Source organism: Micrasema longulum, unplaced genomic scaffold (assembly GCF_059751315.1).
Source record: "Micrasema longulum isolate JH-2025_06_02 unplaced genomic scaffold, ASM5975131v1 h1tg001631l, whole genome shotgun sequence".
Classification (NCBI taxonomy): Eukaryota; Metazoa; Arthropoda; class Insecta; order Trichoptera; family Brachycentridae; genus Micrasema; species Micrasema longulum.
In genome coordinates, this window is record NW_028278812.1 from 123,192 (window position 1) to 151,005 (window position 27,814).

The following is a 27,814-nucleotide window of genomic DNA, read 5'->3' on the forward strand; positions in this document are numbered from 1 at the left end:
GCTGTTATCTATCGACCACCATGTAACGCGTGGACTATTTTACTACTGAAATATTTTAGTTGATACCTTTTTTATAGAATTGTATTTTCCTTTTTTTTAAAAAGAAGATAATTCTGGCTGTAATATTTAATTTATAACAATATCTTATTTACGTTTTTATGACCTTCATACCTGTCCTTACCGATACCGATAAATATTTTTTTTTAAAGTATTACCGAAGGCATAATTTTACATAGAAATAAAGGAAAATGTCACAAAAATGTATGCGATTTAAAATGCTTGTATGTCTTTTCAAAAACAAAAAAATAAAATTTTGCTTCGGCCACTTACATGTTCAATTTATTATCTTCAAATTATTACAGTGAACTTTAATTCAATACTTAGTATTTATTGAGATCCCAGATACCTAAGTTTAGTCTAAATTTTATATGGCGTAATCTGCCGGTCTAAAAGTAATTATATTTTAGTTACATAAAACTTTTAAGTATATTTTTTTACAGAAATACCTTTAAAAATTATTGTTTCTATCTAATTTATGTTTTTTAAAAAAAAAATATTACAGCGTGATTAAAAAAAAACTTTAGTTTTAAAATGGCAAAATCGTATGATTTCCTCATTTTGCGTTCGTTTTACCCAGACTACACCCTTAAAATACTACAAAGATTTTTCACTTTTACCACCATCATACAATAGACTTACCCATTTTGGTACATTTGGTATAATATTGTTGTTATCACTTAGATATACATTTCTTAGCCAACCAAGTAGTAAGTACATGCGAGGGATGTAGGAAAGTCCAAAAACGAATACCTACATACATAGTACAGTAAAACCCCTACTTCACGTTTTTTAAGGGACCGGTAAAAAAATGTAAATGGAGGGTTCTGAAAAAAATTCATAAAATTATTTTTTGTTGAAAAAATTATGGAATATTTTTTTTATTGCAACTTTTGGAAATATCTTATTCATATATGTCTGTATTTATTGTAATATGTCTGTAAAACACAATAAAGATCTTTAAAATTACAACTAAAACATGAAAATGTCAGCAATAAATGTTCGTACAGCTAACTGTTTGTAAAATTACAACCAAAAAACACAAGAATGGTGGGAATAAATGTTCGTAAATGGTGGGAATAAATTATCGTTTTTGTTACACACAAATTGTCTTTAAATTACAACAACAAAAAAACACAAAAACAGCGGCAATAATTTAATCGATTGATTTAGCATACCAACAAGTTGGTATAATGACAGAGACTAACTTCAGACTCTTGAGCTGTCAGTTTTCAGTCGGGATTGCTATTTTTCCAACTAATGAGTTGGTATAATGATTAGAGACTAACTTCAGATTCATGAGCTGTCAAAAACACGAAAATGGCGGCAATAAATGTCCGCAAAACACAATAAACCGCCTTTAAAATCACAACTAAAAATACGAATTTCTCCGACAAAAAAGTTTATTTATTTAAAGTTAGCTCAAGAGCTGTCAAAAATTCGAAAATGGAATAAATGTATGCAAAACACAATAAATGTCTTTATTATCACAACTAAAATTACGAATTTCTCTGACAAAAAAGTTGATGTAATGAAATACTAACTTCAGACTTTTGAGCTGTCAGTTTTCAGCGGGATTGCAAATTTCTCCGACGTTAATTGCGGGGAAAAAACATAAAACTGGGTTTTAAATGTATTCAAAAATTCAAAATTCAATGGGACAAAATTTTTACATAAATTGCAGCAAAACGCAAATTGCGGGAACGTAATTTCGGGGTTTCACTGTGTTTAATTTTACGCATTGTTAAATGAATATCTGTAAAACAATATTTAAAAATTCCTGAAATTTAATTTTAATGAATTCATTAAGTCTGGGGCTATTGCTCAATGAACCTACTAATTTATTATACAGTATATTGACCATACAATTTTTGTGTTTTTTTTTTATGTCCATGATTGTTGACTCTTGCCTTTACAACATGAAAAGTTGTTCATTCTCTCAATAGTGCGATGTTTTGCGTCTGTTTTATGATTAAAATTAATTTTGTTTCCACAGGAAAGTATTCTTCTAGAATCAATGTTCGAAATACCCGGATCAGATGTATTGTCGGTTCACATCAGTGAAGAGTGTGTTATGGGGTCATCGGCCGCTGAGTTCATCCGCGGGACACCGCAGAATCCCAGCAGCCAGCAGACTGAGGAACCCTGGGCCGGGGTCAGGGTCCAGAACTAGGAAGATAAACAGATGAAGAAGTGAATCTCGCTTCTAAAGAAGTGTATCTCGCTTCTAAATAAGTGTATCTCGCTTCTGATGAAGAAGTGAATCTTGCTTCTGATAAAGAAGTGCATCTCATTTCTGAATAAGAAGTGAATCTCACTTCCTCAGACAATCTTGCTCAGTCCCCGAGACTTTGTCCTAATGTCATTCAAGTGCTGTGTGTATTTCCTCTGTAAATTATATTTTACGTTTACTATACTTAAAGCAAATATTTTTACAATCATCCCAATGTCAAAAAGTGTGCTGATTTTATGAGTGGTGTATAATGCACTGTAACAGTGAAAAATGTTGTTTCAAAAACACAGCGTATTTTCATGTTTTACTTTATTTTAATGAAGATTTTAAAAATACTTTTAAGTGATCTTTACAATATTTTTTCATTTATTATCATCAGTCCCTTTCCGCACCTAATGGTGCATAGGGCACTGCATTGGTACACCAATCGCAGCGTATCTTGATAAAAAAAAATCCACTAAGGTTTTCTTCATTTATAACAACACAATAAAAATAATATAGTTCATAATTCAACAGAAATCCTAAATTTACTTAGAAGTTGTTGAAATTTGATTATGTCATCATCATCCTAAGCAGCTTTACAGCCCCCTGGGTCCCTGGGTGGGCCTTGGCTAAATCCAGGAGTCTCCTCCACTCTTGCCGGTCTGCTGCCCTTCCTCTCCAGTTCCTCACTTCCAACATTGTCATATCTGCGCTGATGCAGTCCATCCATTGCATTTTGGGCCTTCCCGGTCTTCATCGTCCTTGTGGCACAGAGAGAGTTAGGCGTTTGATGTTGTGGCTTAGCCAAATTATTTTTTTTTAATGATGAAAACCCTCGAGAGATCCTGACAAACCAAAATGATTGGTAGTAAATTTTCTGGAATTGCTTGTAATTGGTTTATTTAAATTTTATTATTATTATTTTAAGTTAATTTAAAGAGTTTATTTAATATGAGGACTTAAATAAATATTTGAGTAAACTAACTTTTCGAAATTTTCATACAAATGTGGGATTGTTGTTTTATTTTAATTTAGAGAATTTACTCCGACAAGATACATATTTCGTGGAATGGCCCGTAGGCTATAAATATTGTAAAATATGTTCACTTAAAATGTAATAATGCCGAATGTTTAGATTTATTTCTTAGCGAATGTATGTACGCGCTATACAGGGATTATAATATGTAACAATTTATAATAGGTATTATCAACTCCTTAGAGGATCTGATTGTTTTGGTTGACTTTTTAAACTTCCGCACCTCCGAAGAAAACGGCTTTCTATGAAAACCTATTCAATTTTTTATAGAAAATGTTATATCTTCTTTAATTTATTCACATAGTAATTTATTATGTCGTTGGGCATTGAAAACAAATTATTCTGAGTACTCTTGATTTTTTTAAAAGAAAATGTAGATAAATTAGATATAAGGGTTAGTTAGGGTGAATTACTTTAGCATATCTTTTAAAAAGATTTATATATTAATCAATTTATGTTTTTTTTTTCATATTATCACTACCATTTTATTTGTTTATGGTTTTGTGAATGTTAACAAAAAAAATGCAGAACTCAAATTCAAAATAATTCAGCGCCACTTTAGTTTGAAATATAAAAAAAATACCGAATCCAATTGTCATTAACATATTTTGATCTCGTGAAGTGTTCCATTTGAAATATCTTGTATTTTCATTAAAAAAATATTAATATAAAATGGAAAATGTATCAGATTATTTATAGTCTATAAATAAATGTTTTTTTTTTTTTAAATAAATACTTTAAAACAATAAAAACTGGATTCTTATTTGGTATGTAATAAAATATAATTTATTCTTATATTATATTTTTCTGTTATTATTCTTATACTTGTTATATTCTTCCACGTCCGCCTAGTAGTGTAATGTCAGCGTGTCTGCCTGCCATGCAAGAGGTCTCAGGTTCGATTCCCGACATGGTTGACATGAAATATTGATTTAAAAAGGTGTTTTTTTACTTCATATATTGCGATTGCGATTGGTGTACTAATGCAGAGTGCCCTATGCACCATTATTAGGTGGGGAAAGGGAATGGGACGATGAGGATATAACAATTTATCTTAAAAAGAAAATATTGTAAAATTGCAGTGAAAATTTGTGGTTTTCATTTTTCTTAGAAAACAAAAAAGAAAACAGTCGTTTTATTATCTTTCTCTTCATTTTATTATGAAATAGAAATATGACATGGTGTGTTATATTACATAGTGAAAAAATATTTATAATACGGTACAAAAAGGCAAAAACTTTCAGTGTGTCTATATTTGATATTTATCTATTGTGCCCTCAGATACTGATATTTTGAACATAGAAATTGATAAGAATCGGTGATATGAAATATGTACAGTTCCAGAACTAATCAATTAATATTGTGTCATTTATCATAGAAATCTTTTTTTTTTCTCTAATGAGATGGGGTGCTTGCATAAAAATTGCATACTTTAATGAAGTTAAATTAATTTATAATCAAAGCAGTTTTCCAGTACCACCCACACATCCAACCTCAATTATCAGATCTGCTATTAGCAAAAATATGAAAATGGACATTAAATGACCTCTTTTGAGTTTTGAGTTGAATGAAATAAATACAATATTTCCATGTAGTTTAGATAGATTTTATCATAGAGTATATTGGTGATGAATTGTAAAATAATAATTATTAATGATCCATTTCTCAGTGGACAACTTGGAGACATCCATAACCATGGATAGATAGAGTCCCGCTTAGCAATAATGGACAGTGGGTCCTGTTTAAAGAACTTAGTTTAAAAAATTGGTCTGTTCATTTACTATACAGTAAGTGTTTATCAAGATATGATTCCGTGTTAATTTTATCAAAATTATTTTTAAGTTCAATTATATTACAATTTAAAAAATATTGAGTATTTTTCTACCAAACATATATACAAAAAATGGCAAGCTTATAACATTCCAAATAAATATATCATATATAACAAATAAATGCATATTCACAGAAAAACTCATAATATTGAGCCTTTTCCAATACATTAATTTAAAAGTATGTTAATATACAAAGAAATTATATTGTGATGTACATATTCACAATGAGCGAAGACTTTTTAAGAGAAATAAGGTAAGAACTGGAAATTCCATGAATACAGAATACTAAAAATAAAATTAAATACGTTTTTTTCCAGAGTCTGCTGGTCGTTGATACAACTTTATATCAAGAGATATCATAAATATCAAATCAGATATTATCAGAGATTGACATTTTTATTGTCATTTTTAATCCATGAACATAATTACAATGGAACCTCTACGTTTGTGAACCCCATATTTGTAATATTTGAAAAATCGTCACATTTTGATGACAATTTTCTGTATTCATTGTCACTCCCAACCGTCGGCACTGACGTTGTGACCCCATTGATGAGTATTTTAATTATCATACTATTTTGTAGGCTGTTTTGTATTAATCAATGGCAACTCTTGTTCTTAACATAAACCTTCCTCCGCTTTGTATATTTATCTAGTATGATTGAGTTGAAGTTCAAACAATACTTTTTTCATTTTTGTACCATTTAAAAAAAAAAAAAATGTGTCAGGCTTAAGGAGTTGGAAACAGATATTGAATTTAAATTATTTCTTACGGGAAAAACTGTTTCTATATTTGAGGTTTTAACCCCCAGGAACAGATTAATGACGACTATTAAATATAGTTACTGATCTAAATGGTTCCTTGTAATTCCTTATCACTTTATTGATCAATTTCCTAGGTGTTTTTAACAAAATTTCTGATTCATATTTATGCGCTGCCAGGGTAAGTTTTTTCTGTATGATTGTGCTTTGTACTAAATATTATGGAAAACAAATTACAGTTCACAGTGAAAAACTACAAAAGGTTCTACTTGGTCATGAAGTTTATTTAAACAACGGATATTAAAGAACGGGCCAAAATTATTAACAAAAAAAACAATTGAAACATCGCGCATCAGTGTTTTTATATGTTCAGTATAATATCTCCCCAGGGAGAATATGAAAGTCCTGTAAATATTCATTAGAGGTTTTTTAAAACAATATAAAGGTAAACCCCCCCTTCCCCCAAGCACAAAATAGATAATTGGTTACCCACATTTTTTTACCAATGCAAAAAGACTATATAGTGTAATGTAAATAATAAAAATAAAAAACATGAAAAACAGGTTTCTTTTTTTAAAATTTATGCTACATCAAGTAAGGTTAGCGTGCCACATCTTTTTGTTTAAAAATACATTTACTTTAGTTTTTCTTTTCTAAGCACATAAATATGTTTTGGTAAAGAAGATGATATCGTCACCCTAACACTTGTATAAATCGTAAATCCCCTAATTCAAAAATAATATTTTGGGGTTTTATTTTATTTATTTTACATACATAAACAGTCCACAATGATATATGTAATAACATAAAAAAGATACGGTTTTCTATCAGAACTTCAAATAATCTATGTGTATAAAACTTGTATATTCATACAGTGTTGCATTATTTTTTTAAAATATGTCGGAAAAAACTTCACTACAGTTTGTGAAGTGAAAACTGTTTTTACTCTCCGCTGAATAAAAACAGGTTGGGATTTATGAGTTTTACACAAGTTAGACCAACGATATATCCAAAAATAATTTAAAAAATAGATATATATATGTATATATTAAATTACAATGTCTGTGTTTCAAGTACTAACAGAAGATTGAAAATTAAAGATTGAAGATTTATCTCTCAATATAAAAAAATCCCGATCAAGGATGATAACAGAAGCGTCGATTCCTTTTTTCTCCTTTTTTATGTATATTTTATATTTTCATATCTATTTTATAGGTCGGGTCTTAATTTAATAACGTTTTAACACTTTCCTCCATAAAATACAAATATCTATAATCTACTTTATCTACACATGAATACATAATATTACGATAATTATTGTTAATTTTTGGACAATGATCTTACTGAATATCAATATATACCATGTTTCAAGTACGACCTAAGATTATAACGTAGTTAGATTTATTATTTAAGCGCATGTAGAACAGATTATAAATTAATAGAAGGCTCACATGTCGAAAGATGCACACAAATTCGAGCCGAGAGATCAGTTTTTGATTAGTTACTCTCCACTATGACCAGTAAATCATCTTTTCTTGATTTGATGAATGAAGAAAAATACTTTATGCAAATTATTTACTAAGTATAGTAAACTTATTTGTTGTATAAAAAATATAATAGTCAATAAATTAAGATCTGTCATTGGTTCAAGTAGTAATATGTTAATATTTAGGAATAATTAGGTATTAGAAATACCCTATTTATTATTTTAGATGAATAATTATTTAGCATGTTTAAATCACTCTCAAATTATAATTAATTTATAAACTTAAATTATACTCGGTATTTGGTATGATAGGGTGAAATATTTTTTAAAAGGGCAAGAGTTGATAGGAATTTTGTATACATTCAATTATTATAATTCATAATTAGTTGGCAAGTTTTAAAGGAATAAAATGTATTGACAAACATGAAAACACATAATTTTATTCTTACAATGTTACTAGATATATTTTATTTTAATAATCTTGTCATGGATGCAGTTAAATAATACCACATTTTTGTCAACGTAATGTACGTGTCACCTGTTTTTATTTGGAAAGAGAAAAATGTGATGTAAAAATTACTATCACACATTAGAAATCACTAATAAAATAATGATGATTTTCGTGTTAGAATGAGATTCAATACTGTGATATGTCAATAGAGGTTGGTAAAACTAATTATAAATACGATTCATACCAAAATTCCAAAAATAACTTACAATTAATAGAGTCGGATTACAGCACAGCTTAAAAAATAGGTGCTACAAAAATAAGTATAATTGTTTAATGCGTAACATAACTTTAATCTTAATAGTAAGATATGTTTAAGGTGAATATTTTTTCTCTAATATTGATAGACATACAAAGTAGAGATTTTGATTTTATATTTGTATTTAGACATACAAGTACGTTCGTTAGAAATTTTACACGGCACATACTGTCACAAAATATAATTGTAACAAATATTTTCTTATTAAGCTTTAAGTCAGAAAATATTTCTTATATTTTAATAATCTTTAGATTATTTGTCTTTTAAACAAATTAATCATTTATTTGACTGTGAAAAGTTGTATAAACCAAACACCTGATGATAAATAGTAACATTTACACAACAAAGTATGTCCAAAAATACCAAACATTAGTTAGGTAGCTTGTATCAGCTAATTTATTATGTATGTTAAGAAGATGTACCTACATAAAAAACACTAATAGTAAATAATTGATCACTTGCAGTTTCAACTTTAGTTTTATGGCGAATATAACCAACAATCCAATTTCCAGAGATAAAAGGATTGGATGTGAATATCATTGGATGGAGTATTTATCTTAAATAAATCTGAACAATTAGAACTGAGTCAATCATTCAAACTGAGTTTAAAGATATTTATTTGTAGCATATTTGGTGATGTTTTATAAATAAAGAAACATTACATAACATTCACATTAACAAATATCATAACATTTTAACACAATATATACAAATTCAGGTGTAAATGAAAACAAAACATTTATTACCATTGTACATTTACACAGGTATTTTTTACTTTAAAGGTACGTAAATATATTTTTTTAAATTTCAACTTTTGCGAAAATTGTCTATATCACAAAAGATGAATGCCATGTTAGGCCATAGATAAAGTAAACACCGAACAACTTTCTTACATTTTTCACATTCCACCAAATAACATTATATTTCGAGATAATCAGAAAGATCTGCAGTCCTCATAGAACTTTTTGCATCGAAGAATTCACTAATGAAGAACACACATTTATCGTAAAATTAAGCTCATGAAATAACAATCATTTGAAGTTGTCGATACTTCATTAAAGACTATTCAACATAAACGTCTCATAGACAAATCAATTACATTGACTGTTAGGATTTGGACATTTTTGCCCATAAGACACATTTATTCTTAAAAGCTTTGGATTTATCAATCTTTGAATATCCGTTCAAGGAAATCATCATTATTTTACAAAATGTTAAGGAAGTATTGATTGATTGGATTATTTTGGTTTAAATTATTACATTAATAAGAGAGGAAATTTCAATCATATTTCTGATTCCTGAATTAAATAAACAATTTTCACCTTCTCGCTAATTATGACTTCCGTGTGCCACAGGTGATTCTAACATGCAAAGCTACCAAACATTAATCTTCAGTGCCGAACAACTCTAACAAATCTGCTTCTGCAGCTTACACACGAGTGCGTCACCACTTTGCTTTTCTAGCACCTAGGGGCTACCTACCATCGTAGATGCACCAAGGTTCTCTATTAACCTCACAAATATATCAAGATAATTTCACACATTTACAAATAGCCAACTACAAATCTCCACTATCCATGGCCTTGTGCATATCTGCGACTAACTTTCCCAGAGTCTCGCTGTATTCTGAATTCTTCTTGAAGAGAGCGTCGAGGAACTTTGCATTGTTGAAAAATGAGAAGACCCAGTCAATCCGCGCCAGAGATTTTTCCGTTAGATGCTTCTGGACAATAAATCTAGAAAGGAAGAGACATTTATAAGAACATATTTTATGAACTCATTTCTTTTGGTGTAAAAAATATATAAACTAGACCGAGGCGCCGAGGAGGCTACGTGAATAAAGGACAAAGGAAGTCATATGTGCTTTTGACAGAATTTCTAAGTTAAATGGTTCTCGTATAAATTTTAATAGACAAGTACTGGATTTAACCCCCCAGGGCCCTGATTACAACGGGAAGTTAACCGAGTATTTTAAATTTTCTTTACGAAAGTGTGTATATTTACATTAAAAAAATTATTGACTTTGTCGTAATTGAACATATTTTAATTAAAATCATACAAATATACATAATTTCATACAGAAAATTTGTTTTTATTTTATAGAGAGTTAAAGTTGACTACAATTTTATCTTCAAAGTAAAATTAAGTTTTCTGTGCAAAAATAGAATATGCGTACATTTTTTGTGTCTGAAACATGTTCAATTACAGGTTCAACGACGAAGATACATTTTCATACAAATGTACACATTTTCGTACATAAATTTCGATTTTACTTTATAGGCAGTCGAAGATAACTCTGTTAACTCCCCATTTTAAGTGCCCCCGAGAGATAGAGAACATGGACAAGGGACATATGGAAGTGAATCCAGGTATTTTATTTATTTCTTTCTTTAGTTAGCTTATAAAACAATTAGTATATAAACAAATATAATATTAACACTGACTCGAATTACACAGGGAAGCTAACAGACATTACTATTTCATCAAGAAATTTTATTAAGTCAGTTAACATGTCCGCCTCGTGGTGTAATGGTCCGCGCATTTACCTACCATGCAAGAGGTCGTGGGTTCGATTCCTGAATATCTGAAATATAATTTGAAAGGGGTTTTTTTACACTAGAATATTTCATAGTCCCTAGACTGGTACCTGAAGTGTAAGACTGATCACCTTACCTTCATGTAACAAAAATGATCAAGAAACACTGCGATTGGTGTACCAATGCAGTGTCCTATGCATCCTTAGGTGCGGAAAGCGAACTATTATGGCATCATCATAGTATTACAAACATGTATATTAAGTTATTTTTAACCAAAAGTGAAACTGAAATTAACACAATACTTGGAAAAAAAAATACAATGATATTAATTTGTTTGGTTCTAAAACATTCAGTTTACACATCTGATTTTAGTTCATTTATATTTCTTTTTCTTGTATTGTTTTGTGTATGAGACATCTAGAACCAATATTCTGTTATGGTACCCTGTTTTTATGCTGGTATGATAGTGCATGTGTATTTACATTTATTTCTAGTAATGCATAATTATAATATTTACCTTAGCGCTTGATGAGATTCATTGAAGGCATTCATCAGGTAAGGACGGTCATATGAGAAATCCACCTCATAGAATGAGATCACTGCCATCTGGGCCAGCTGTTTAAGGACATCAACATTAATCAATTTATAGAAATGGTTTAAGTTCATATGGCATTTATAATTGATATGTAAACTAATTCAAATTCTGATGAGAAATTACTTATGTGCACAACATTCTGCACACAATGATGACATTCAGTGCTACGGGAAATTGGATACAAAAAATAGAGTCAATACTTCGTCAATTACAGTGACGTTTCTTGAAAATGTATAAAAAAAATTATAAAAATGAACTACTAGTGAATCAACGAATCAATTACAGCGTTGTTAGATGTTGTGATAAATTTCCAGTTTCCGGGTAGCCATTTTTATTGACATTAATGTATTTTGACGCTACGGGGTTCTATTTTTAAATGTCAGCTCAACTCACCGACGACAACTCGTGACGTCACAGGCGGAGTAATTTCAAAATACAAAATTTTAAAAAATCATAGCGATGATTAATGAATGATGCATAAATTTATTTTTAAAAAAAAATCGATGGTTTGATAGTCTGATAATATATATTTTTTTTAAAACCACTAAACTTCCTCTATATGTAAATTATTATTAACAGATAGGTGACTCATAGCTGATCCCTGATCCGTCTAAGGCCACTGTGTTCTATATTGTATAAAGTCTATCAAGATGATTGATCATCTTACTCATTCACTGTCTATTTGCAATTTAACCACAATCCAAGTTGGATAAAAAAGATATTAAGTCATTAGGGCCTAAGTATCTAGGGTTAACCAGAAGAGTATTATTTTCAAAAACTTTTTATTAATCATCATATTGATTTAATTTTTTGCATAATCGTACCCCATAATGTAAAGAATGTATCAAAATTATTAAAATACTTCCTGATGAATTCATTAAATAATAATTCACATTTATATGTGCTCTTCCCCGAGCAAACGGGAAACATTGCAATTCATCGCTTTACAATGAGGAAGTTCAGTGGTTTTTTTTATTTTTTTTATTTGTTAAAAGACTACTAAGTAAGTCAAAATTTGTATTTTTATTTTTTATATATCGTATTATCAGCGCTACGATTTTTTAAAGTTTTATATTTCTGAAATAACTCCGCGTGTAACATCAGAGGTTCATTTCCGCTTACTCTCATTCAGTTCTTCCCATTGGTCCAGAAGCGACAAGCAGACCGGAAATCTTCCATAGCTCTTAGATCATAGGTTGATTCACATGAACCAGTGACGTCATTCAAAGTAGTGCGTTTTTATTAAAATATTTTGTATTATTTTTTCCGTACATTTTCAAGAAACTTTGCACTACAATTTAATGTTCTAATTTTTACCCTGCGCAAGAAAATATTTTTTGTTTCCAATTTCCCGTAGGGCTGAAGTTCCTCATTAAATAATGTTTGATATGTTGGTCAGTTCGCACGTATGCTTAGATTAGGTCGCTTATTTCCAGTAATAACCACAAAAATCCAGAATTCAAGAGTTAAATTTTAAAATGCATTCCCCCTCCCAACTTCCCGCTAACGTAATGTGTGACTTTAGATAGTGGCAGCGAGAGGAGCGCGACGTCATAAAGCATCCTCTTGCAACAATATTTTATGAAAAAATGTATGAATTTCGCAGAAAACTCGAAATATTATGAAACAGTTTTATGAACACTACCATGACAATCATTAAAGCATATTTTGGTGATGTAACATCATGTTACCACTAGCAAAAGACAGACTATTCTTAAGCTCACACTTAAAAATAAAAAAAACATGGAGACGTACAGTTTAATAATTCCCTTTCCATAATATATTAAAATGAATATATAATTGAGCCCTATCAATAAAAATCATAAATTTTCCGCTCATATTTCACGCATGTCCCCCATCACTGTCAACAACCGACTGAATTTATTTCACACAACGTCGGCTACGGCGGCTACAGAACAGCGTCTCTGTCTTCCTTATGTGTTCTATTTTTGTGCTCTCTCTAATACAGACGTACTGCTGAATTTGCGGACACCATTCTTCGGGTAGCAAGGTTAAATATTTTTTGTATTTAAATCCAGCATAGTTATATAAATTTTACTTTCCAAATCCGATGTGAAAATGTCCATTTAAAGATTACAAAAAATACGACTTCATCATTAAAAAAAACTAAGAGAACTTTATTAAATCTTGTTCGTATGTCAACTAGTGTGACATCACAGCCACACAAGAGTTAAAGTCGTATTTATATAATAAAATTTATTTTGGCTGGGGTATTCCTGGTACTCTACTCAGGAACTCGCGGATTTTTTTTCGCGAGTCTCGGGAAGTGTTATAATAATAAAACTATTAATATTTTGACGAATTCTCTTGCAATTAAAGTGTAAAATTTATTTTTTCTTTCTTTCCGCTCCAAAGTGGAACATGCGGACAGCACCAGACGCCCCCAGTAGACCCCATTGCTAGCAATCGCTCTCGTCTCCTTCCACATCAGCCCCGCGTCCCTTATTTTTTATCGAATAAAACCAAAGGTCGTCATCGCCGGCCTTCCGGGACGGCGGAAAGCCGTAGATGTGAAGAAAAGGCAACTTGGATTGAGGCTCTCCCGAGGCTTCCGCAGCACGTGTCCAAGCCAGGTCCACAGCCGTACCCCCAAGACGCTCGTTATAGGAGGCTACTGTGTCCGTTCTCGGACTTCAATGTTGGTAATGAAATCGTACCACCTTATACCGAATATTCTCCTCAAGCACTTATTCCCGAAACTCTGAAATTTTATGTTTTGAGTTTTGGTAAATTGCCAGGATTCGCACCCATACGCTGTAATAGCATTTATACAAGAGTTCAGTGCGAAAAATATTAAATTAATTTGCTTCCTTTAAAATGGGTGTATTTGGAGAATAAAACACAATATCTCCTAAAATAGCCTCAAATAAAAATAATTTATAATGTAAACGTAACAAATAATATTCTCTTAGAAGGTATTGTGTACTTATCGAAACACTAACATGGTTAATAATTTTGATAAAGAAATTTATTTATTTATAAAACCTTTTGGTTTAGTAGTTATTTAAATTACGGATTAAACTACGGATTTTTATTAAGAAATATTCACAAAAAATATTACTAACATGATTTAACTACATCGAGAAGATAGGACAGAAAATACGGACGGCTTATGAGACTGTATGCCAATCCGAAATTGGTAGACAAATATTCTAAAGCTTCAATAGTGACGTGTTCACAACATTAGTTTTTTTCTGCTAACTTGCTGTTAGGAACTCGGGCGGAAAATCACAAGGACTCAAGTTTGCAACAAACATTCATAACATGAATTATTTTACTTGAATAACGCACAGAAATATAATATGCAATAATTTTGCTTATTCGTTTTGACTAATGTCAAAACGAATAAGCAAATAGAATATTTAAAAATATACAATTTAATTTACTTTAGATTTTGGTTTTTAATCAATTTTTTAAAAACTTAGAAATAGATAAGTTTTTTGCCAGTGACACAAATAAGCATTTTTTTTCATTTCAAAATATATTTCATTTTAAAACCGTTGAGATATATATAAGAATATAAATTTATAAACTACCTTTTTTGTTTTTTCGAGCATCGAATTGTTATATTTCTTAAAATTATTTTTTAATTATTTTTTATTTTCTTTTATTAAGGAAACATACAGTAAAATTACATAGTTTTATAGTTAATAGTTAGGTCGGCCTCGTGGTGTAATGGTCAGTGCGTTTTCCTACCATTCAAGAGGTCTCGGGTTTGATTCCCGACATATTATTTAATTAGTTTTCACACTAGAATATTTCAAAGTCCCTGGACTGGTACCTGAAGCGTGAGACTGATCATCTTGACTTCATGTAACAAAAAATATCATGATACGCTGAGATTGGTGTACCAATGCAGTGCCCTATGCACCATTAGGTGCGGAAAGGGAATGATGATGATGATGATGATGAATATCATACTAGACATAAAGTTAGTCTTAACTCTAATGGACCAGTGAAGTTTCCATGTTATATTATCATTATATCTAATCTTAATTCTATGATCTAAGGTTATCAATTAACTATTTTAATTTTTTCAAGTGCAAAAAAGAAGGAAAAAAACATATATGAAAGAAGTTTAAAATTTAAATAAAAAAGGCTATTTTAAATGTTTGTAAGTAGTTAGTAGTTAGTATTTACATAAATAGAAATAATATAATAATATAAGCAGTTTTCATGTGAGGTTCACGATTAATTTCATTCAATAGACCAGCCAAGGGGCCCAAATAAATTACATTGAGCTTATTCTGATCTCATCTGGAAACAAACTTGAAATCCCGTACGTGAGGCGAGCGTTTTATCCATCGGCCCAAGGACCATTTTTATAATGTAGTAGGTATGTATGCATCCAAATCGATAGATTTTTCGGATAGAGTTTTCATGGAATTAAAACATAGTTTGTTCTTTTAAAAAACGTAAAATAAGTAAAATCATACCTGAAATTTATTCCAGAATTTGTCAGCAGCGTGTAGCTCCTCTTGAGAGAATTGACCATTTCTGTACAGTACTCCCAACTTGATCACCACCTTAATAATGTTCTTCACCAACTTCTCAGCCTCTTTTTTGTTGCCAGACTGTAACAAAAAAAAAAATATATTTAAAATCATATCCTTTTTCACGATTCAACAATACAGCTTTACTACGATTCTAAATATATTATTTACTAATTTGTCAGATTAGTAATGGTTGTAAAAATGGCTATTATTACCTTGCTATTATAGTTAAGCATTAGCATCCCTGAAAATATGCTTGAAAATGAATGCTTCAAAAACTAAAGTAATGAGTGATGCAAACCAATCATGTAACACCTTAGTAAATGGAGAAATAATGGAAAAAATTGATAGTTATATATACTTAGGACATGAAATAAAGCTCGGCAAAGATAATCAAGAGGTAGAAATAGAAAGAAGGCGAGGTTTAGCATGGGCCGCCTTTGGTAAGCTCTCATATATCCTAAAATCTCCGAAGTGTTTAATTTACTTAAAGAAGAAACTTTTTGATGCTTGTGTTCTCCCTGAACTGACATATGGCTGTGAAACTTTTGTGTTCACGAAACAATTTTATCAGTGACACAGAGAGCCATGGAAAGGAGAATGCTGGGTATTTCGTTGAGAGACAGAAAAACCAATACATGGATTAGAGCGAGAAGATCACCGATGTGGTTTATAGGGCTGCCAACCAGAAATGGAGCTGGGCTGGTCATATAGTCAGAATCACAGACTCTAGATGGACCAAAAAAGTCCTGGAATGGCGACCCAGAACGGGTAGAAGAAGTGTCGGCAGGCCTCAGACAAGGTGGTCTGATGACATAAGACGAGTTGCAGGAAGTGGTTGGATGCGGTTAGCTCAGGATAGGGAAATATGGAGACTAAAGGGGGAGGTCTATGTTCAACATTGGACAAGAGACGGCTGATGATGATGATGACGATGATGATTATTATTAAAATATAAACTATTTATGACAGTGCTTTATGAAGATTGCACAGGCAAAAATATTCATACTATCTCATATTATATTATATTTTAAACATCAAAAACATTTTTCTCATTGTGGTATGACATTTTACATTTTTTTGTTGATAAATTTATAAAACCACTTAAATTTATAGTTATATGTCCGGTTTCGAAGACTGCCTTGGTAACTGTAGGACTCACCCAGAATGCAGAACCAATGCTCACTGTCGTCTGAACTAATATCGTCTTAAGGAGAGTGTGGTATAAAAAAAGATAAATCGTGAAGTTCCTGAACGTAAACAAGAAAACAATTAAATCATAAAAAAATCTGATTACCTAGCACGGATGTCAAATTTCTGACAGCCAAGGAAATAGAAGATGACCTCAATTCACCACTCGGAAGTAAAGATAACACTTTGGACAACTACTATTGAAGCAGTAGCACCCTTAAATACCATAAGTAGTTCAGTAGATTTCAGTTCGTCTGTTCAGATAGTTATAGTTTATATTACCCGGTTCAGTATTATATTATTCAATATGACTGTTTAAACACATCGAAGCATAATTTCGATTTCTTCTGTCATCTCCAACTCATGTAGAAACTCCCTGCATCGAGAAGCAATAATCCTACAAAACTGTATTAACTTTGAAACACACACTTAAAAAATTATATTACAACATATGCGAATACAAATTTATTAGCAAAAAAACTGTGGTATTATTTGAATTTATACTTTGGAAAAACGCATTTATTTTTAATAAAAAGTATCTGCATTAAAGCTATTTCAGCCTCGTGGTGTAGTGGTTAGCCCATTTGATTTCCGACATGGTTGACATGAAATATTTAAAAAGGCGTTTTTACGCTAGAATATTTCATAGTATCTGGACTGGCATCTGAAGCGTAAGACTGATCATTTTACCTTCATATAACAAAAATGATTAAGATACGCTGCGACTGGTTATTCAATGCAGTGCCCTATGCACCTTAAGGTGCGGAAAGGGAATGATGATGATAGTGATGATTAAAGCTATAAATTTTATCACACAACTAAATAAACCTTAGTCTAGCAAGATGAAAACATTTTTTCTTTAAATGTTTTAAAACACAAGACCCGCTTCCTTTGATTCTTGAGTAATCAATTCAAGATGATCTTTGATTGAACAAAGGAGTGCATTATACTTCAATATGTAATACGTAAATGTACAAATAACCAGAGTAAAACGTTTCAAAGGAAGATTTTTATTCATAAACAAAATCAAATACAAGAAAGACGCATACAACAGATTATTTTGAATGCATTAAAAGCTTTTAGTGTACTTTTAATGCTCACATTAACGTATGGCTTGTATTATGTATTAATATTTTATAGATGGAAAAGGTCCATTGAACTCTTTTTTAATACAGGTATGTTCTAAATATTTGTACACGGCATGTGGTATTTGGATAAGCACATTTTCCACCGAGTTTAATTCCCGGCAGTTTTTACACCGATAATGATGTAAAAAAACACACAAAAAATTGTACATATATTTGTGCTTTGTTTCCGTTGATTTACTAATGTAAGTTTAAAACGTTTTATTTACCCACTCTACCCCAACTTGATTCCATTTTCTAATAGTTATTTACAACTCGTTGAAAATGGCCCTCAAAATTAAATATTTGGGTAAATCATAAGAACGCAAATATTTATTTTTAATATATATATATATATATATATTTGTTTTGGCTTACTTAAAAACATTTTTTTTAAATTTTATTCTTTCTTTTTCCGGATAGTTTTCAGTCTCCTTCCAAACTCATTATCTGATCCCACATTACTCGTCATTTCATGTGTATAACAGAATGTATTCTTATTAAGTTTATAATGATGTTCACATAAAAAATATTGTATCAGTTCAAAAACAATTTTTAAGAAAGATAGGCTGGAGGTTGGGCTTATCCAGAGACCAGTATACGTATAATGAGTTAGAAACTAGCTTAAATCTATCTTCTCTTCAAGACCGTCGAAATAAATCCGACCTTCTAGTCCTATTGAAAATTCTCAACTCACTCTTCGATGCGCCTGAACTACTGAGCTCAATAAAATTAAATATCCCAACTAGAAACCTCAGACAAAACTTACTCTTTCATTCCATAGATGAATTAAGTTTTTTATGTGTATTTTTGATAAAAGAAAATAAGTACAAAATTCAAACAATTTTTTATTTGACCAGTATGATTTTTGGTTGGTTTAAGTATTTGGTCCGCCAAAGTACTTATATTTTGTTCTTGAAGATTTGCATAAAAAACTAACGAAATGAAGTTACTATTATTTGGCTAAGTAAAGAGGTAGTTGTCACTAAAATGGCGAAAATTTGTTAAGTATGCAGATTCACTCTGCAGGCTCTACAGAAGTGTTAAGTGCCAACCTTTTGCCTTTTGTTATATTCAAAACAAGCTTAAACCCTTGTTAGATAATTGCCATCTCCCACACCTTAATAACTTATATGGTATCGTAACTATTTTATTTTTGATCTTTGGCTTGACATTTTATTTTAGCCAATGGTTATTTATTAGTCGTAGTCTCTACTCATTTGACGATTTATATCTAGAGTCTATACGCGTCTAATAATTTACCTATCTTAATGCTCTCATCTGCAAGGGGCGGATGTCCCAAGGGACAATATTGTCTTTTTAAGGATTGACTATCTAGATGCACCTTGCGATGCTCCAAACTGAACCTTTCATAAATCAACTTATTATAATCCCCTCCATTTACTGAAAATGAACACTTTATAACCCAATACATTGGTTCCAGGAGGACACATTGAAATTAGATTCCTAACTTAGTACGTCGTGACTACGACAATTTATTATTAAATGTAAACTTGAATATTATTAAATTATAAGTACAGTAAACCCAACGAGTGTAGTTGGACACATCTTGTTCTCTTCAAAAGTGAACTAAATAAAACAATACCATCTTCGAAGCTGCCTTTTATTGACTACTGGAGGGCGATTCAATTACTCATTACAAAGTGCCCCTCAACACCTTACACGGCACATAACAGAAGATTGACTGAAAAGTTGGAAAAAAAAACATTTAAATATTTCCATAATTAAATTGGCTAATGTTTTTATTTAGTGTTAATCCTAAGATAGCACCCAAAATTTTACATTGCATAATTAAATCAGTAGGAATCTTTAAATGCATCCTCTCCACAATATGCTAACAGTGGCATAGGTATACGTATTTCCTAAATGTCACAATTTTTTTTTAAAATACTTTTTTGTATGAGATTTTAATTTGTGGTTTATTTACAGGACAAGCGATTTTTATTGTGGTTATTTTGTCCGGAAAACCTGTTACATAACTCAAGACATGAATTCACCCCCGACCCCACGATCCACCCACTACCCCTGCCCAACTCGTAACACGACCCTTATGTAAAGTTACATCATTTATATTATGCCTTATGCTGGGGTCGTAAACATTCAAACTTGCGTAGATAAATACAGTGATAGGCAAAGAAACTCTGACCAAAGTATTATATTCACTTTGTTATTAAATTTGTTTACACCACTCAATCAGGAGGTTCAGTGCTACGGAAAATTTAATATAAAAAATATTTTCTTACACGCGATAAGACACGTAACAATTAAAGTATTTAAACGTACTGCGAAGTATCGCGAAAACGTACGAAAAAAAAAAGAATTTAAAAAAAAAGGAACTACTTTGAACTATGTATGTCGCAACTTCATAAGAATCAACTAATGATAGCGTTGTGATATTTTTTGGTTTCCGGGAAGATAAATTATCAATCAGCAGATCTCTCTGACTGGAACTTGTGAAGTCACAGGCGAAGTAATTTCGAAATAACAAAACTTTAAAAAATCACAGCGTTGATAATACGATACATAAAAATAAAATAAAATAAACGTTTTACTTATTTTGATAGTCTAATAACAAAGAAAAAAACCACTAAACTTTTTATATTATAATTATAGAATAATTTTTAAATAAAAATCGTCAGTGGTAAATTGTTATTTTTAATCATATTATGAACACCAATTTTACACTACACAATACTCATTTGTATAACGAAAATTGGTGTTTATATGTTTAAATAATTACAAGATGGTTGATTAATTTTTAACTTTTGTTTCCTGGGGGAATGTGAGCATTGACAATAAATTAACACTCACTTGGTCTCTAACAGTATTTTAAGTTTCTGCTGACGATGTGGTCTGTAATGTCGTTGGTATACAAATGGCGTTCTTTTATAGTTCAGATAAGTAAAAGCTGTATTGAAATAACGAGCTTACTACATGAATCTAAAGTATCTAAACATGCGTTTGTTGAGCTAATTCTCAAATAATAGCAAAAAGAGCGCCTACAAATAGCTTTGAAATAGTAAATAATCATGTATCAAAACGGCTACCGCACCCGTCACACGTCGAGCTCTCTATTTCATCTGCCAGCAGTTCGTACGAACTATGCCTAGAACTCTCCACTTATACGTTTTGTTAGTGAATATAATTTGAACTTCCCCCTTATTGACCCATTTGATTGTAAAAAAATAACATTTAAAATGCTCGTCTTAAAACATACTTTTTTGTCTTATACTTAGTTTCAATAATAAAGTCTTATTTTATCTTATTTTATTTTATTATATTTTATCTCTAATTCTTAATATTTTTAATATATTTATATTTTCGACACTTGACACTTGTGCAATATTTACACACATGTCCACCCTCATTCCAATATAACACCCACCTTCTCACTCACTTACACTCACACAAACACACTAGTATGTATTGTACGTGTATTTAATTTATTTCTGTGGATATCTGTCATTGGTTTTATTCTCTGTATATTTTATTTGTTGTATTTTTGTTACATGTATTACTGTTGATATACCTAATAAATAAATAAAATAAATAAATAAATAAATATAATAAAAAAAATAAAAACATTTTTCATTCGGGTTGGTGTATATTGACACTGTCGCAAATTTTGGTTAAGTGGTTCAACGTTCGCTCCGCATTCTAACATGATCGGATTTTTTTAAAGACAATTTCAGTATATTGTCATGTACTTACATAGTACATATTGTATTTAGTTAGCTGGTGTTAGAAATTACTTACTCAACATGATGTAATATACCTAGAGCTCAGATGCATTTGGCGTTTAGCCACCTGGTAAAATCTCCGTGGGCCAATATTAATATCTTACGTAATGTAAAAATCGTGTAGTTTCATATAAAAGGGTCGCTAATGGTATTCACCTGTAAATCATATGCTTTAAGTGCGTGAGAAATGGATGTCGCGTGGGAAGAATAAAAGTAACTATTTTTTGTATTAACCTACCCCTCCATAGGACCAAAACTTGCATTATATAAATCCACACGCAGTCCTTTAGGAAGCAATTAGAAATCTATCCTCACGTCGTCACTATGAAGTAATACTTAATTGAAATAAATACGGAAAGCTTTCAAGTGTAATAATATGATGGCTTTTTATAATGTGTTTTAAACAATAAATTAATACACAGCATCTTCGTGGCTTGTCAATTGATCTAGTGGACCTCGATTGATCCTTATCTGTGTGCTACTACATCGGCACATAACGGCAGCTGTTTTTAAATAAAAATTAAGGAATGTTTATTAAATGGACAAAATATTTTGACACCGACTGTAGGTAGCAAATATTTTGGACACGGATCATTTTTCGTGCTTTAATTTGGAAAACAACGTTAGCATAATGTCTTTATAGACTACCCGGCTACGCTTATTATAGTGGACTCACTTTCTGAGGTCAACGATCTAAGATTATCCATAAATTTAATATTAAATAACACGCCATACAAATACGACGAACACAGGGTAGGGGGGAGAGAGACGTGTCAACGATATTAAACTAGGTCAAGAGTTTGGATCCAGCTTTCGAAAATACTGATTTACGAGGGTGAAAAAGAATAAGTCATAAAAATTCTATACCCGAAATAGAGGGTTATTTCGGGGTAAAAGGTACAAAACAAGACAAAGTGTAAAAAAAGTTCCAAAATAAACGGAATAAACAAAATGCCATCACCACATTTTAGTCTAAAAACACCGCGAGTATCCTGTTCAAAACATCTCATAAATATTCTACATATATAGAGTTGTATTTGAGCTTGTTTATGTCATATTTTATTTATTTATTACATCGTAACATAATTCATTAAATACAATCGAATGTTTTGTCAACGGGTTCTATTTCGCTGTGACATAAAAAACCGGTAGGTGTTATATTTTAGAGATTTAGGCAGGGTGGCTTCGAAATGAAAAAAGCCTAATTTCAAAGTTTTTTACTTGTGTTTAATTTTTTTCTTATATTTAAAATATATTCTAGTAAATTGCTATTCTTTCATTTTAATAATAGGATTTTACTCTATTTTCTTACTTTTTTTTATTTGTATTTTTACTATTTGTATATGTTCATTATTTAAAGTTATTTTATGTTCATTATTTTATACGTATACAGTATTATATCTGTACTCTTTTTATTTGATTATTAATTAAACCTAATGTCTGAGCACCCGATGACAAACTATTATTGAATAGTTTGTCGGGACAAAATATATTTGAATACTTTGTTTTCTTTATACTGTATTGATATTTTAATAATGTGTATATTATAATGAATAAAGACTATTATGAGCAGACCATGGCGCTTAGCTTTGAGAAAAACGTGAAGATTATATATTTATATAAAATGGTCTTGATGGTGAACAAAATATTTCAATGCAATAATATCTGACTTAACATTAGAGAATAAAGCAATATTATACGGAAAATACTAGCTGTAAGGTTATTTGGATCTGTCAGCTACGCAGCCTTGCATTTATGAGACGATATTTAAAGCCGTCAGTGGATTACACAATATCGACATTGGCATTGAGCGAACGTGGGGAAAATGCACAGTTAGTGACCGGGCTGTTGTCTCACAATATAATATTATATTCCGTATTAAATATATATTATGGTGGAAGAGGGTGGTGCAACAATTTATCTCCTTACTTATCGCAGAACGTGTTTGAGGCTTACGAGGGACAATTTCCAGACAGGCGCCATTGTATGACACGTGACCAGATTTGACACAGTCAACAACTAATTACAGTATTATACTAATATTATGATTTTATATTGTAATGAAATAAGCTCTCCTAACGAACCACATGGGAGGCGTTAAATCATAATTAATGGGCCTGAAACTGCTAGTTAGTGGGTAATAAGACCGTATTGCGACAAGGTGGCATTTACGAAGAACATGAATAAACCGCAGGGAAAGAAATCCCCGCACGTGTCTTTTGATTTTTTATAATGTATAGCTTTAACTATTAAGGGAGTGATTCTTAGGCACGCAACGTCACGTTTAAATGTTTAAAGAAAAAAATCAATTTTATGATTGCGAAACGGTTAGAGGGATTCTATACTATCTTTAGCAATGCGTAGTCCATTTTAACAGTCCTGAAAAATGTTCTTAAAAAGTTCGTGTTTCTAACTGATAGGTGAATAGAAAATAAACATAATTTAACATAAGTTTATTTTTAATGGGAGTTGCTAATTGATTACCTCGCTTATTATGTACAAGGTGTGACTGCATAAGGTGTGTTCCTTCTAATTGTCCTAACTATCGTGTGAGGATTTGGTGGGATAGTCGGCTGCGGTCTTCTTAAGGAACTTCTCCGCATTTGATTAATGAAGAGCAAACCTTAGAAAACTTATTCAGAAGAAGCCGGACTATTGACGTTTGTTATGTACTTACATTAAGTACATTTTGCATTTAGTTAACTGGTGGTAGAAATTAAGTACTCCACAGTATGTAATATACCTAGAGCTCTGATGCATTTGGCACTCAGCCATCTGGTAAAATCCCTATGGACCAATACTAATCTCTTAAGCAATACAAAAATCGTGTAGTTTCATTCAAAAGGGTCGCTAATGGTATTCACCTGAAAATCATATGCTTTAAGTGCGTGAAAAATAGAATTTCGCGTGAATCTCAGGATGTCGCGTGGGAAGAATAAAATGATCATTTTTTTGTATTAAACTACCCCTCCCTTTTGGTCCTATGACCAAAACACGCGTTATATAAATCCATACACAGTCCTTTAGGAAGCAATTAGAACTGTAGCCTCACCTACTTACTACGCTACTATGACGTAATACTTAGTTTAAATAAATACGGTAGCGTTCAAGGGTAATATTGTATAGGCTTTTTGTAATATCTTTTAAATAATAAATTAATTTTCAACATCTTCTTGTCTTGTCAATTGATCTAGTGGACGTCGATTGATCCTCTGAGTTCTACTTCATCGGCACATAGCACAGTCATCAACAAACCTTCCGTTCCACTTAGACAGTGTTCAGCTTGTGTCGTATTGTTTATTCCGACAATTGGCTTTCCTATTTTACCATATGTATGATAGTACCTCACGTGATAAGTCCTTATGACTTATTACGCTTACGATATCTCCCAAGTTTTTTCAGACTTCTACATCGCCTTAAGGCTGCATTCGCTCGAAGCTAAAAAAAGCTTTTATACAAGTTTCTTCAGCCACCTCTTGTAGTTTTATAAAGTTTAAAAAATATGTATTTTCATTTGTATTAACTTAAAGGCCGATTCAAAATCCCAAACAAAAATATTTCCTTTGTTTTAATCAAAGTTTATTATAAATTGTGATCATGCAGTTACTAATGAAAAATATGGTAAAGCAGTTTTAACTGAATGCTGCTTTACTAGCGTTTTAGTTAATGCAAATAAATGAAATCACATGCATCCCGTAGGGATACATTGCCAAGAAAAGGGTTGGCAAAGATTATAGGTACATCCTTTGAAAAGTTATTAGTTATGTATATATTGTTGAATAATGACAATGATAATAATATTGAATTGCTACAAGGAACGAGCATACTTCTTCGCAGTCTCAACCCTGGGGATTGGTTTGCAGCAAAGTCCTGAATCTCATCCGCCATTGGTCTCTATTTTCTCCAGCCCTCTTCAGCTCGATATATGAGGCGCAGTTTGAATCATCGCACACTTGCTCCAAATATTCCCGTCGGGGGCGCCCTCTATAATGTGTCCCCTCAGTCATTCCCTCTATGATGTCGTGCAGGAGACCCTTATGGCGCGTAATGTGGCCGATCCATCGGGATGAGATGGTTTTGATTAGGTGCCTACCTTCTTCGATTCTGTTGAGAACCTCGTCATTAGTGATGTGGTCTCTCAAGCAAATTCCTAATATTTTTCTGTAGCACCACATCTCGAAGGCCTCTAGTATTTTTTTATCTCTTTCGGTAAGGCACCATGTCTCACAACCGTACATCAATATGCTCTATACATATGTCTTAGAAAGTTGCTTGCGGAGTTTTAGATTTATATTATTCGACTCAAAAAACTTTGATTTTTTGTTAAACGCAAGCCTTGCTTGGTCAGTATGCGGCAGTCGACTTCTCTTTTTGTTCTCCCATTCCAGGTGAACCTGCTTCCAAGGTACACAAACTCTTTCGCGTTTTTCAGAGTTGCTTCTGACATTACTATATTCATTCGTTGCGCATTACGGGCCGCAGTCATTACTTTGGTTTTGCTCCTGTTTATTTTCATATTATATTTAAGCATATTATCTAATACATTTTATATTTCAACACATTCCTTAAAGTGATTTTATTTCAATGCAATACATTTTTCTGGAAACTAACTATGAGTGAAACCTGTTTTAAGGCAGATGCGGGAATAAATTATGCATAAAACAAGACCAATAATAGTAAGTACAAACGGACGACATAATTAACAATATTATAAGAAATGCCTGAAAATTTTGCGTTCAATTGCAAGTAAATAAAAAATATTTTTCGAGTAGGTTATTTTTTTTATCCCCAGTTATGGCGAGTCAGTGCCTTGGGTATACTATAAATTTTCATAAAAAATAAGAATAATAAAGATACGAATAAGTACAAAAACAGAAATAGTGTATGTCTTACATGTATCCTGGCCAACTTGTAGAGATTGTCCAGAAGACTGGAAGAGTTGTCATCAATGAAGACTTTCACAACATTCTTATTGGTCATTCGGGACAGTATCTTCTTCTGCGCCCGCAGACCGATGTCTCTCGCTTTGAATGCGTTTTCCGTCATGACTGGAAACCAAACAACAAACATGAATAATTTCAATAAATGAACGGGTATTAATTTAATTAAACAACGAAATATGTAAAATATAAAATAGGGCGTTTTTTAACTCGAGAAATACATCTCTGTTGAAAAAATATCAAATATTTGTATTAATCCCATAAAGACAAATCCTAAATTGGTCTACAAAAAGACGGGCCCTGGGTCCGTATTAAAATGGGATTTTCAAAATAAAATTAAGTTTACCGTATCAAAAATAGAATATGTATTTTTTTTCCGAAACATTTTTAATTACAGGTAACCGACGAAGATAATTAAATTTTTCGTATAAACATACACATTTTGGTGCGTAATTACTCTGTTAATTTCCTATTTTAATCGGGACCCTGGAGGGCAAGTACAATAGGATGTTAATAGAGTTATCTTCAACTGTCAATTGTTCAAAAAATGTGTATGTTTGTATGAAAATTTCAAGTACCTTCTCCGGTAACCTGATATGTAACATTTTTAGAAAAAAAATATGTTACATATTATCTTTTTCATACAAAAAACTTAATTTTACTTTGTAGATAAAATTGATAAATGTTAACTTCGCATTGTAATACGGGCCCTAGGCCCCAACCTATAAGTTCCTTTTTGGATTATCTTCAATTGAATCTACAAAGTAAAATTAAATTTTCTCAATTAAAAATAAAATATGCACATTTTTTTTTCTCTAAACATGTTCAATTACAGGTTACCGAGTAAGATACTAAATTTTCATAAAAATAAGCACGATTTTACTTTATACCGTCTCGATATGTACCGACGAAGATAGCGTTTTTACAATAGCGAGTTAACAAAGTTATCTTCAAATTTCTACAAAATCAAATCTAATACGAAAATGTGTATATTCGT

The 27,814-nt window shown here is 31.3% G+C and overlaps 2 protein-coding genes across 2 annotated transcripts in view; one reads left to right on the forward strand and one right to left on the reverse strand.

Annotated features, from left to right (window-relative positions):
- ClpX (Caseinolytic protease chaperone subunit) overlaps nt 1-3,125 on the forward strand; it is a 54,613-nt gene extending 51,488 nt beyond the window's left edge. Inside the window, exon 12 of the mRNA XM_088236985.1 lies at nt 2,054-3,125. Within this exon, the coding sequence (XP_088093111.1) occupies nt 2,054-2,230 (177 nt within the window). The 3' untranslated portion in view covers nt 2,231-3,125. The remainder of the gene's footprint in view (nt 1-2,053) is intronic.
- A 5,842-nt stretch (nt 3,126-8,967) lies between these two features.
- sigmar (Tumor necrosis factor alpha-induced protein 8-like protein sigmar) lies at nt 8,968-26,923 on the reverse strand. The gene is made up of 4 exons (XM_088236986.1): nt 26,771-26,923; nt 15,745-15,882; nt 11,210-11,307; nt 8,968-9,891 (listed from the first exon to the last, which is right to left on the reverse strand). The coding sequence occupies exons 1-4, from the start codon at nt 26,921-26,923 to the stop codon at nt 9,714-9,716; spliced, it is 567 nt and encodes a 188-aa protein (XP_088093112.1). The 3' UTR covers nt 8,968-9,713.
- Nucleotides 26,924-27,814: the final 891 nt, after the last annotated feature.